This window comes from Lolium rigidum, chromosome 7 (assembly GCF_022539505.1).
Source record: "Lolium rigidum isolate FL_2022 chromosome 7, APGP_CSIRO_Lrig_0.1, whole genome shotgun sequence".
Taxonomy (NCBI): Eukaryota; Viridiplantae; Streptophyta; class Magnoliopsida; order Poales; family Poaceae; genus Lolium; species Lolium rigidum.
The window spans coordinates 76,307,610-76,321,257 of NC_061514.1; the positions used below are offsets into that span (position 1 = coordinate 76,307,610).

The 13,648-nt window shown below is 41.2% G+C and overlaps 1 protein-coding gene across 1 annotated transcript; it reads right to left on the reverse strand.

The window, feature by feature from the left end:
* Window positions 1–4,476: 4,476 nt before the first annotated feature.
* Window positions 4,477–12,909, reverse strand: LOC124675461 (endoplasmic reticulum metallopeptidase 1-like). The gene is made up of 13 exons (XM_047211536.1): window positions 12,579–12,909; window positions 11,501–11,739; window positions 10,671–10,827; window positions 10,490–10,567; window positions 10,029–10,100; window positions 9,400–9,519; window positions 8,771–8,935; window positions 7,424–7,949; window positions 7,189–7,345; window positions 6,926–7,035; window positions 6,309–6,421; window positions 5,240–5,603; window positions 4,477–5,144 (listed from the first exon to the last, which is right to left on the reverse strand). Exons 1-13 carry the CDS (start codon window positions 12,885–12,887, stop codon window positions 4,825–4,827), a joined length of 2,730 nt encoding a protein of 909 aa, XP_047067492.1. The 5' UTR covers window positions 12,888–12,909; the 3' UTR covers window positions 4,477–4,824.
* Window positions 12,910–13,648: the final 739 nt, after the last annotated feature.

Here is a 13,648-nt window from a genome sequence, read left to right on the forward strand (position 1 = left end):
TGGAGTTACAAGTATCAACTTGGCCAGAGTCTCTACTAGCAACGGAGAGCATGCAAGAACATAAATAACATATATGATAGATCAATAATCAACTTGACATAGTATTCCATATTCATCGGATCCCAACAAACACAACACGTATCATTACAAATAGATGATCTTGATCATGATAGGCAGCTCACAAGATCTAAACATGATAGCACAAGAGGAGAAGACAACCATCTAGCTACTGCTATGGACCCGTAGTCCAAGGATGAACTACTCACGCATCAGTCCGGAGGCGGGCATGGTGATGTAGAGCCCTCCGGTGATAATTCCCCTCTCTGGTAGGGTGCCGGAGGCGATCTTCTGAACTCCCCCCCCCCCCGAGGTAGGGTTGACGGCGGCGGCGTCTCTGGAACTTTTCTCGTATCGTGACTCTCCGTACTAGGGTTTTCGCGATGGAAGGAATAAATAGGCGAAGGGGCAGCGTCGGGTGGCGCCCGAGGGGCCCACCCCATAGGCCGGCGTGGCCAGGGGCCCCACCGCGCCGCCTTATGGTGTGGCCACCTCGTGGCCCCTCTTCGTCTCCTCTTCGGTGTTCTGGAAGACTCCGTGGAAAATAGGGCCGTGGGCTTTTGTTTCGTCCAATTCCGAGAATATTTGTAAACTAACTTTTCTGAAATAAAAAACAGCAGAAAATAGGAACTGGCACTGCGGCATCTTGTTAATAGGTTAGTCCCGAAAAATGCATAAAAGCATTATAAAGTATGACTAAAACATGTTGGTATTGTCATAAAACTAACATGGAACATAAGAAATTATAGATACGTTGGAGACGTATCAAACCACAATCTCGATCGTAGATTTTAGGTAGAGGTTAGGGTTTGGTCGATATTGGTAACGCGCCGGTGATTGTGCTATGTCCAGCGACCGGCAGTATGGCTTTAGGGATAAAATGCATGCACTACTAGGGGTAGCTTATCGAAGTACCGCATGTGCATGGTAGATTTCCCTATTCGGACAGTGCATTTGTCGGGGTGTGAAATGATTGCACACCCTAATTTGGGAAATTGGGACAAAACTTGCAATGATCTCGAGAATGCTTTTGTAGATTTGGGTAATTTTGTGGCAAGATTTGGGTAATGTTGTTGATCATTTTCTTACTAATGTTGTAGATGATGATCAACACATTGACAGTCCCAATGATATTGTTCATTGTCCTACTCATGCTCTAGATGATAATGAACACATTGACAATGCCAATGATGTTGATCATAGTCTTGGTCATGCTCATATCCTCATCTCTTCCAACTTGGTCGTGTTCCTTGATTCCTCTCGGCTGGCTTCAACCTTTGCAAGACTCACCTCTTTCTTCTTCTCGATAATGACAAGCTTTGTCTCCAAAGTCTTCGCTGCTATCACCTTCTTCGACTTCATCATTTGATCAAATTTGTTCCTCAACAATGCTGCCTCCCCCTCAAGCTTCAGCCTCTCTTTAGTCTTCTTGTTTCCCTCGGGCTTGTCATTGTTCCGACCCTCTTTCTCATCCTTAGTATCGTCCAGCGCTACCATTGTAGCTTTCTTGGGTGTTGTTTCTTCGTCCCTCAATTGCCACTTGGACTCTTGGAGAGGTGTTGGAGCACATCAAAGCAATGTCTCATTGTGAAGCTCTTGCCCTTGCTGCCGGCCATGTCTCTATATCTAGCATCGGCAATGCAGTCCTACATTTGCAAAATAAAGAAGAAATCGTCTACGTGTGGTCACCAAACAAAACACAAATTGTGCAAACAGAAAGTAAGCAAATTCACTCACATATTCGTCCACAGTTGCGTCGCTAGGAGGATTCGACTGCACTTGATCCATTGCCGCCGTCCAACAGCTACATGCCAGTTTAATCGCGTCCCAACTACCTTGGAGGGATCGGTATATGAGATCAAAAGGATGGAGAACGTGAGGCATCAGTTTATGGAATTTGTCCTCGATGCGTTGCCAGTACCGCTTCCAGGTTTGATTGGTGTCGGAGACTGCATCCATCCCCACGGCGGCCCAAGCTCGGCACAACGTTGCGTCTTCTATTTCCATGTAGTTGTTGGCCCTTCTTTTCTTCTTCTTTCCATTGGCCTCGACCTCAACCACACCTTCCTTGCCTTCATCTTCTTCCCCTTCTTCCCATTCATCTTCATCTTTCTCCCCATCTACGTCCATCCCAACATAGACAGAGCGAGTGGAGCAATGTTGACCTCGTCTAACATCTCCGTGTACGAGGCGTTGTTGTTCCTACCAATAATCGGGCTCAATTTCTGCTCACAATTTAAGCTGATTTGGAGTTGAAATTTTATTTTTACCTTGTTGACCTGTCGTCGAGCACGTCCTGGGCGTCATTCGCGTTGGCAACCGCCGCCGACGACGGGGATGGGAGCGGGGCTGGGCCGCCGCGGCTCGTCGTGGTTTTCGACTTCGTCCTCTTCGGCGCTGAAGTCTTCGATTTGGCGCGGGATGTCTTCAGCGCTATTGGCTTGGCTGCGGCGGCCCCTTTGGCGACAGCCGGGACAACAACGGTGGCCGCAACATCGATGGTCGTAGCACCAGTTTGCGGGACCACGTGCGTTTCTCGCGCGCCGCCGCTTGAGGAAGCTCGTGGACGCGACCAGGCTCACTGACATCGACGGGGGTGGCGGGTGCTCCGGCGGCCACAGGAGAGGGTGGCGGGGCCTGCGAGCTAGCTCCGGCGGCTGGCGGGGGTCGATTCGAGACTCATGCCGGCATGATCGGGCGACGGCGGCGCAGAGGACGGTGAGGGCGCGCAGATCGGCGGCGGCGGTAGTTGGGAGGAGGTGAAAGTCCCGTCGCGCAAACTAGGGGTTTCGTCTGGGTTGCGTTCGGTTCGCTCGTTCTACCCTACAAATATAGACCGAGTTGGGATTTCGGTCTCCCTCGGAAAACTTTTTTTCGATTTTAACTAGTACGTAGTACACGATATCTGCATCGTTTTTGGAATTGAACCTCTAAATTAGTGGTTATTATTCGGTTTTAGGCTGTCTCCTAGAGGATGCTCTAACGTGGGGTGACACCCAATTTTGAGCCTAGCACCGCGACGCCTCTGACGCTGTAGCTACCCAAATAGAAAATCCAGCTAGCTAGTGCCTTGCTTTCAGCGCCCACACAGCAACAGCGGCAACGTCGCGATCGATGGATCCATCCATCGACACGACACTGCAGAGCGACACTGGCGTCGCCGATCCCGACGTCTGCACCGCGGCGAGGCGATCGCCCATGCCCCGACGCCCAGTTAATGTACTGTAAAAGCTTATTGTAATGGTGGTTTGACCGGCTTCGGCCACGGAAAACCGGCGGGAGTTGCTCCGGTGCCGGGGCTCGGTGTTCCCGGGGAGAAGCTAGCGGAGGGGAGGAGACCGCGCGCGTGCGTCCGGTTTTGTTTTGTTGCTTTGTCAAAGCTCTCCGCCTCGGTTGCCATGCTTGCAGGTGGAATGGAAGTCTCCATGCTTGCCTCCCCTGTGCGCACGAACGTCCTTGGGCGTCGGTACCGTGTTCTATGTGCACGGGGAACTGAGCGCATTAACCAATGAGTTAATGGTCTCGATATCTGAATTATATATGGTCTCTGTAACAAAGGGGAAATGAAAATCTGCATTACCAGATGAGTAGGTTTTGTTGTACCTAGCAATTCTCTTCCAGTTTGAGCTGTTTCCTCTCTAAGTCTTAGTACAACATTTCTACGAAATAACTTTTCGAAACGGAGCCACAACTTGTTCTCCATGAATAGACGACCAAACATCACTGGTGAAGCGCTTACCTTAACCACAACCCACATTGGAGGATAAAGCAGCTCAACAATTTGGTGTTATGAATGTTGCTGTGTGGTTGGACTGATCAAGCGTGACTGTAATCAAACTTCTGGATTTTAATTTTATATACAAAGCCAGGTTCAAAAAAAAATTTGTTTGTCTAGACGCAGATATATCTAGTCAACAAATATATCTAGATATATACGTATCTAGGTAAAATTGAGTCAGTTAATTTGGATCAGATATATCTAGTCAACAAATATATCTAGATATATTCGTATCTAGGCAAAATTGAGTCAGTTAATTTGGATCGGAGGAAGTACTTATTTGGTCAAACTTTATAAAGTTTGCCTTTGATTAAACCCAAAACGCAGGGTAAATAAAACCAAAGGGATTATCTAGGCTTCACAATATATGAAAAAGAAAACCGTCAGACAAACTGCCACCATTTCCGGGTGCCCGCTGGCACCAAGGAATAAGCGATGCTCCAGTACAAAATCACAACACTGCAGCAACACCAAACTGTATCGTCCCAGGACAAAGTGCATGTTTCTCAAGTTTGCGCTGCAGCAGTCAACTGTATCCACAATTCAACACAGGATCAAATCATCATAAATAAATGTACTTGTGTACTCTTCAGATAAGAGTATTGACGATGTGTACCCATCAGGAAATCGACAGAGAAGAATGTCTCAAATCTGGCAATGCATTCAATTGTTTTCGTGACTAACATCCAAATACACCCGTCTTTATTACAACCACCACTCTATCTGAAGTTTTTTCACAGCAAACAACTATTCGTTCGTAGGACACATCTTGACCCATGGCTATCTTCTACGTATGTCTGATGCTTCGACAGGGTACTGTTGAACTCAAAGTTGCTACAGCTTTTTGTGTACGTCGTGAAGATATGAATGCAATGGAAAGTACTGACCTAACATAATGCCTCTGCCTAACAGGAATAGCTAGATACAAGATAAACGAGTACTACGTCAAATTGTCCATACACGAAGTTGGGGGAACCAATGTGCCTTTCCTAAATATTGACAGGGAGAGCGGTCAAGAAAGCCAGCGTGTAAGGGGACGTGGACTTGCCGAAAGGTGTACACCAACGTGGAAGCTTTTCAAGGACCGTCTCAACCATCGGCGTAACTCTATTCACATCCGTTCTTAGTTTTACCAAGAGAGGAGAATCTTGTACTTCAGCCTCTTCTGCAGATGCATGTGTTGCGTTGCTTGACCAGAAAAGGGTTAGCTGGAATTTCGTTGGTGAGCTCTTGCCACCTGCAAACTGGATGGTGTGCCATCCATCTACCTCACTCTTGCCGCCCAGCTGAACCAACTGCTCTGAATCCACTGCATAATATAAGACATGGGAAGGTCAAATAGGAAGGCAACATAACAGCTATCTAGTTCGCCTGGATTAATCAGTCTATTTAATTGTAACTCACCATCAACAGTGAAGTCATCGATTTCCTGCCTATTGATTGCGAGAGTCCAGCGTGTAGATGACTTGGTATCAACGGATACTACTGTTCTACGGACATCATCTGCAGCAGAATCACTTTCAACATGGAGCACTGGGACTTCAGATTTGCTCCATCCAGTATTGCTCCCTTTGTAACTCCTACAGCCGTACTTCACAGTAAATGTCACAAAATCAACTGTCATATTCCTTCCGCAAGAAAATTCTTCCCCTCCAAGGCCCGCCAATTCATTTGTCAACTTTCCAGGTGTGTTCGAAAACAGGGAAATATAGGATAACGGATCTGTATTTCCAGTGTTCATTCTTGTAGTATCAACAACATGCACAACCTGAGAAAATAACAAAACAGTTATCATTGGCAGTATATACCTTCATAGTAGCTACTATTTCAAGACACATTTAACTCCTTGATTTCTTAATATTATAACCTTGCTATGTACTACCTCCGTTTCAAAGAATAAGGCGCACACGTATTCCAAGACGAACTTTGACCATAAAAATTGAGCAACAAAAGCTTGATTATATTATATGTAATTAGTATCGTTGGATTCGTATTGAAAATCACTTTGTAATGATGCTAATTTCATTCAAACAATCTTTATATATTTGAAGTAATTCTTGGTCAAATAAAAAACAAGTAAAAATAGGACGCATTATTCTTTGAAACGGAGGAAGTAGTAACTAGAATTTCTAAGCAAGCAATTAATACTACACGGTTAGTGGCAACGTAAGATGATCCATTGTGTTTGGGAACAATTGAAGGACGTAAAAATTTCATCACGCACTCATTAATTTTTATGCACAAAACTGTAATGACTTATATTTCAATCTGAAGGTCCTGTTCATCATATGCATAAGAGATTATCTTAAAAGAATGCTGGATTTTTTTAAAATAAAATAAAAGTATCATCTTCAAATTACAGAGGAGTCAAAACAGTTTACCATCAACTCAAAATGTTAGGATACCACAAGTTAAGATAAATCCACAGTAACATAATCGAATAGTGCAATAAATAAAGTGTACCAGTGCTTACATTTACAGGACGAGCAATATCCTCTGTGAATGCTGGAACAATGGCACTTGATACCAGTATAAGGGCAAGACCAAATAATGCACACAACACAGAAAAAAGTGTTCTTTTCGCACCTACAGAAAACATTATCCCAGATATCAGCTTCTTTGGGATGTGTTGTGTCAGTTGTGTGTAAGACAGAAAGCAGATGCATGTACATATTGCAGAAGTGCAAGAATTGGATGTGACAATAGATGTCTGAGTACAGCAACTTCAGAGGGAAATGCAGGAGACTTCTTTTCACCAGCAAAAAACACAAATGTCACAAATCTATGATCATTCTCAGATTAATTCAGCTTTGAAGCTGATTGCAATTTTAGTCTCTTAGTTGTTTGTGGTCACCTTTTGTGGCTTGTAAATGTTAGTACCAACTTGGCATTATTCCAACAAAAAGTGACACGCACTTAGGTGAATGTTTAGCTGGAATGATCATTCCTCAGACTCGGAACAACACACCCCTTGCAGGCTTACACTTTATGTATATCTCAAATCAAAGCAAGATCAAATTTTATACATAAACAAGATGGCAGAAATTTACAAAACAAATGTGATGATATATCAAGCATGACATGATTTACCTGAGATATGGACGTATGAAAGAAGATACACAAACGTAAAAGAGACAACTATAGCAATGCCAACGGCAACTACTACATTCCCAAGCCAGTCTGGTAGTCCACCAGGGTTCCTGCATATATTAAATCAAAGTGGACGTTAGTTTGGTTAATTTAATCAACTGGCATTTTTGTTAACAGAATTTAAGTTAACAACTTTCATAATCGTACACAGCGAATGAGAAAAAACAGTACACATTTGGAGATTGCAGGATCAAAAGATTTACCTATCAAGCCGTACAATACTTCCAACCATCACATCAACCATGCGAATAAACAAACCAGCAGATGACACAACTGGCACAGCCAGAGCCAGAACCAGTGTAAAGATCTTAAGCTGTTTAGGTGACCTTACAGGAGATAGTGTTGCTTCCATAAGACCATCTGCAACAAAACAACAGCCATCAATACTCCAGGTAAATACCAACATATTAACTACTCAAAAGGTCACCCCAAACTTACATGCAAAAGCAGGCGAAACAAGCCAGATGAGTGCTACATAGGATGACCCAACCTTCAAATAGGTTCCCAATATCAAAACTATGAGCCATTGGACGAAACCAGATTTGAAAATCCACCTCTCAGCTTCCAGGCTAACAATGTAATCTATCGTGTTACCAGTTAGACCTGGCTTTGTTCTTGAATAGACTTGGTTAATGTGCTTCTTCAGGATAATAAATCCAATATGCTGACCAATGAATGCCCCAAGCAGTGCAGGTGAACCAAATAAGCCAATAACTAACCACGGATTCGCAACAAAGGAAACAGGAAAGGGACATATATGTGGCAGAGCAAATGCTACCACAACCGGTAAGAAGACAGAAAATATCAATGTTAGAATAATGCTCAAACATGATATTCCAAACGATACAAGCCCAGGACGTCCACCCATAAGCAGTGATGTTCCCCATATCAGGAGTGACTGAAATATTATCGAGTTGTGAAACATGGTTGCTAGTCGCTGTGAGTAGACCACCATGTACATGCCCTGCAAAGTTGTCACATACAAGTAAGAAGCCGAAACAGAAGGAAATTCAGTTGAATGTGAAATGATGCTAACTAAATCCACATGCACTTTTTCAAGATACTAACAATTTTTTGTCTATTTTCCAGATACCACCAAAAACATTTTATCACCTACTAAAATTATCTGCATATATTCCTCCAGTTATGGCATGGTCTAACTTTTCTTTGAGGGAATCCATTGTTCATATTTTTGCTAGCAAAGCCAAACAAAGGAGATGAGGAATAGAGCGATGCCATGCAAAAAATATTGGACGACTCCATTCCATCGCTCTAACCAATCAAAATCAAAGGACCATCAAAGATGGAAAACTCATCCAAGAATTGGGTCATTCCTAAAGCAAGATACGACGTACAATAGTGTTCTTTCTGTTATGAAAGAATATGTGATATTTATTTTCTCATATTTGCCCCGTCATACCCATACCAGCTCCTATAATATCTTGCCACCCCAAGAAATTCAAGTTTGCTTGGACATCACAATTGACAAGGATTTTGTTTCAAAGAATGCATCTCTTTGTTCAATAACAAATTGTGGATAATAAAAAAAATTGACCTGAAGTTAATAACGCATTATTCACACCTTTCGTGTTCTTAATATTGCCCGACAACCTGAGTTACTACATGAGACATAATCGCCTCAGAAATGTAGAGAATTATTTTCCATAGGAACATATAAAAATGCAAAAGCTATGTGTAGTTACATAGCTTATAATGAGAAAAAAAATGCATGGTACAGCCATAATATTTGAAAGACAGCAAACAAAGATGATTTAATCATTATACCAGAATATCAAAGAAAATTGCTTTCTTCTCTTCTGTGTTCTCTTGCTTTGCCTGCTGTGCATCCTTCATAAATTTTGGTGATGAAGCAGCATGCAGTAAGAAAGCAAGCATATTTTCTCCAATATGCTGAAGCGATCCTGGTTTCAGAAGCTCCATTTTGTCATTCTGCATAGAATACAGAAATAAGATATGATGAGTAAGCAGCTGAAACGTTTGGCACTAAAAATGGATGGAATCTGCCACCACATATTCTTTGGACCTTGTATTACAAATTCGAGATCACCAACATTACGGTTAGATCTAGAGCTATAGTACATCAGTTCAAATCTCTGATTGGCAGGCATAAATTACAATCTCATGGCAAATGAATTATTGTAATCAAAGATCAGTAGGAAAAAATGGCTGTAACTGACTAGATGACATAGATACATTAGTTATCAAGTTTATAACAAATACACTTAAATGCATTTTAAGGGACTCGGTGGCTGTAACCTTCTCTTCAGAATCTTAATGGGCATATTATATGTACGTAGTCAGGCCAATCTGTTTATTAGAAAAACAGAACACAAGCTAAATCATTGCTATTAGTGTATCATAAGGTACATATATATGAAGTCATCAAAACAAACCTTTGTGTGATACACGGATGTTGTATCTGTATATGCAAAATCAAGGCCAGGAAGACCAGCAACTTCCTGATATATTTGGAAATCTGTAGCAGATTTTATTGCTCCAGAACGGAAAACATCCTGTAATTAGAAGTTTGGTTATGCCATATTTGCAAGATGCAACGAAGACAAACTAAGATTAACCTATGCTATTTGAGTAAAGTGCCATGTGAAACAGTATTAGTTCACTCTAGTAACAGGATATCACTTGATATTTCTTCTCTAAGTTTGGAGTCAGCACTAAACAAGCTGATGTGAGGTGGATCATATCCGTCTTCATAATGTAAGAGGAGAATTAAATAGGGCATTTAAAAAAATTACAAATTGCTTAATGTTGTTCTGAGCTGCTTGATTTCAGAATTCCTGGAAATGTGATAAAGTTTCCACAGTTTACTATAATCAAATGTTACCCGCTAGTGCCCAAAATATATTTTATCTTTTTAGAGAACAATAGCTGGCCAAGAATAACTTGGAACTGGAAAATCACTCAAACTTCTATAGCAGGACAATTTTTGTATGTGGACTGCATCTGCGAAGGTAAGTGAACAATAGCTGGCCAAGAATAACTCGAAATGAAAACAATGTGTTACCTGTGTAGCTATCTGAGCAGATGGATATTTCGCTACAGCAGCAAAGCTCTCCAAAGCAAAATGATGAGTGCCCTGTTATATGAACAAAAAGAGTAGGCTGAGCTGAAAAGGTTCAAAATCAATGCTTTAAGCAGGTAAAAATATCTTTTGTGCCTAAATTTGAGAACATACAAAATATCCTGGGAGGTGGTTAATATTTTATTTTCTGCCATAGGCAAACACAAGAGAACAGTATCTTATGTTACAATGTTCAAAAACCTTATTTAGTAGCATTAGCGTTAAAGTAAAATAAAAAACAAGTACATGATTCTTACAATTCTATATGCAATCATAATTTTAAAAAACGAGGGGAAACTAAAAAAAATTGAAGTAAAACTTGAAAACAAGTACATGACTCTTACAATTGTAAATGCAAACATAATTTCTGAAAAGAAAGGAAAACAGCAAATTTTGAGCCCAACCTGAAAAAGTGTGGATTTCCCACTGATACCCATAGCTTCCAAATCAATAGCGAAACGTACTGAGTTTCTCCAGTGGTGCTGCACAAATATCAGTAAATTACATTATAGAGTATAACGACAGTGACATGAGCCATACATCAGTTATACAGCATGGTTTATTGTGATGTATGAAAGTAGTTACCTGAGTTATAAAACTGTGGGCCCCGTCAAGACCCTCTTCTTCCCCTGTGTTGAACAGAAACAGGACACCACTCTTAAACCCATGAGCCCACTGAGACACTCCCCGTGCAAGCTCTAGCATGACTCCTACACATGAACTGCAATCTCCAGCACCTCCCCTGGAACAGCATAAAAGTAAATTTATTTTTAAGAAACTGACAATTGCTCTGCTGCAGTACATGCATTTGAAATAAATAGGCATTTGGTGTGTCAATATTACATCCTGCTACCATTAGATGTACAATTGAACAGTCTGAATATCTGCCTAAAGTAGTAGTGAAAACCATCCTCAGACAGAATGATTAGGTAAACAAAACATGGCAAGTATATAAAACGACTTCATCTGTATTGCTACTTCAAAACAAGACGCAAAGCTACATGCTCATTCAACCTTCATGTGCTGTATTCAACCCAAATAAAGGATCACGAATCTTGTTACATCTTGTACTTAGTTTACACCTAACAGTCCTTGTCAAGCTATCTTAAGAAAATTTTGCTTCTCCATATGTGTCCAGTTTATGGACAATTGAGCTCATATATTTGTCCAATCTAATTTATTTCGTATACATTTCATTTAGTCCACTTTATGCACCCACCCCTTCCTCAACTGAAGGTGGTAATCAAGTTGGATTCTTGCGTATAATATTCTGTAAAAGTAAATATACCATGTCCCAATTTGACCACTAAGTGTCAAAAAGGCATAAGGAAATTCTTCGTATCTGATGGTAGCTCAAGCATATATATTACATTGCATAATGCAACGCAGAAGTAAAGCTGTATCATAAGCCTTACGTTGTCGAAACTGTGTCGATATGAGAAGAGACGAGAATCAAATTTTCTTCAGCTTCTGGTAAATACTTGGGAACAATTCTGAGGATCACGTGCTTAAGATCTGAATACAGGAGTGTTTTTCCATTGAAAAGGCCCCCAGCTAGACGATTTGCACCAATATCTGTGTGGAACAACTCCAGTTGAACATCAACGTCCCAATGAGCTATCTTCTTTATTTTCTCTGCTTCTGCATATACATACTATTGCATGGGAATGTCAAAAATGGATAGTGCAACTAAAAGGAAATGTTATAGAAAAAATGTAAGTTCCAAGAATAATTCACATGGTAAGTCAAGATTATACCATAGCACCATTATAATGAGAGAACGAAGAAATATAAGAAATAGTATAAGTGAGAGATAATATGAAAATATACTTAGGTGAATCCTCTGTTTAACTTAAGGTGCCTTAACTTATTCCCTTTATCATTATCATGCCCAAACCCCAGACCTCAATATTTTTCTCAATCCCCAATCCCTCAATGGCTGACCTGGTGGTCAAAGACATGGCTGAGCTAGTCTGGACTCCCAGCATAGAAGCACGGACGAGATAAACAACTAGCAGCCAGGATCAGGATGACCATGTCAAGGTGAAAGGGCAGAGAGCTTGAGAGAAGTCAACGAAGTTGTTGTCTTCTGCATCTTGGACTCTTGGTTATAGTAGTGTGAGAAAGAAGGGAGAGAAACAGGGTTATACACATTATCTTACAATGTTGGCATGAATTGGCATCCAATTTCCTAACAATGCCTACATAACTGGTTATTACGGCTTAAAATAGTTTTGACACGAAAACATAGAATGCAAACTTAAAGCAGTCTATTTCCTACTACAGAGTTCAATTCGTTGGACAAGACACCACAATTAGCATTAACAGCCAGCAAGCTACTTCCAACATAATAGAAAAATGTCACTGACCAGGACTCTTTAGAATATATTAATGCATAATAACATTAACTGAAATGTTATAGTTGGTCTGAACAATTAAATTTTAAGCAAAAACTGTTTAATAAAAAACAAAAGCAAGAAAGTGAAGCACAACCTGCACAGCAAGATCGAGGGAATCTGAACCAACAGGATGAGGACCCAGGCCTGACAAGTACTTGACATGCTTAAGGGCAGAAGCCTCTGAAAACCCACGCTTACCAGCCTGCTCAGCATTAAGGGGCAAAGGAAGACTTGCAAACTGCATACGGTAAACAGACCATGATCCATGAAGGAAGAGTATCAGCAATCCCAGCAACAAATAAGGGCTCCTCTTATGCCTGCTGTTATCCTTATCAGAACTGACTCCTTCGTCAACTTTAGGCTTCTCGGGCACTGACACAGAAGAACCTCGCCCTCGAGGCATTCTGCGTGTTCAAACGTAGCGAGACACCTGAAAAAAAAATAGACTGTTAAAAAAGAATTATCTCGGTAGCATCATAACAGTACATGAAAATACTACAGTACGTCAGTACTAATGGTGGAAAGTTACAACACAATACCTAAGAACTCCATTTCATATAACAAAATAGGTAACAATTAGCATTTGTTATTTTGTTCTATTTAGGAAGATGGCGAGTTAAGATGGAGTTCCTGCGATGAAACTTGATATAACTGTTAGCTAATTTGAGTTCCAGCTACCAAAAGAAAGATTCCTAACAGACCCAGGCTAAATAAAACGTGAACTAGATACTCCCAGTTTTCTTCAGCCTTTAAAATCATGGTGTCCTGCCAATGCAGAAAATGAGAGTGTGCTAACAGCTAACTTCCCACTCTTCCACATGAGAAAATACATGCACAGTCAAATCAGATACATACACAGTCTGAGGGCGTCATGACTTTTCTCGATAAGTTTATAGCACGGTTCCACCTGTACCCAAGGTTCACAGTTTCAGAGCAGGGATGCTCCCAAGTCCCGAAAGCAAACTAATACACTTCCCTGCTCCCCAAAACTACAAAACAAGAGAAGGGGATGGCTATTCAAAACGTCCACAATTCGCTCTCGAAATAGAAACTGAAAGTCTACAGATGAGAAGCAGACTGCTAATGGCCGTCATCCTACAGGTTGCCATAAAAAAAGACAGAGACAAAAAAAAAATAGGCAGGTTCATTCACATTTACTGCTTC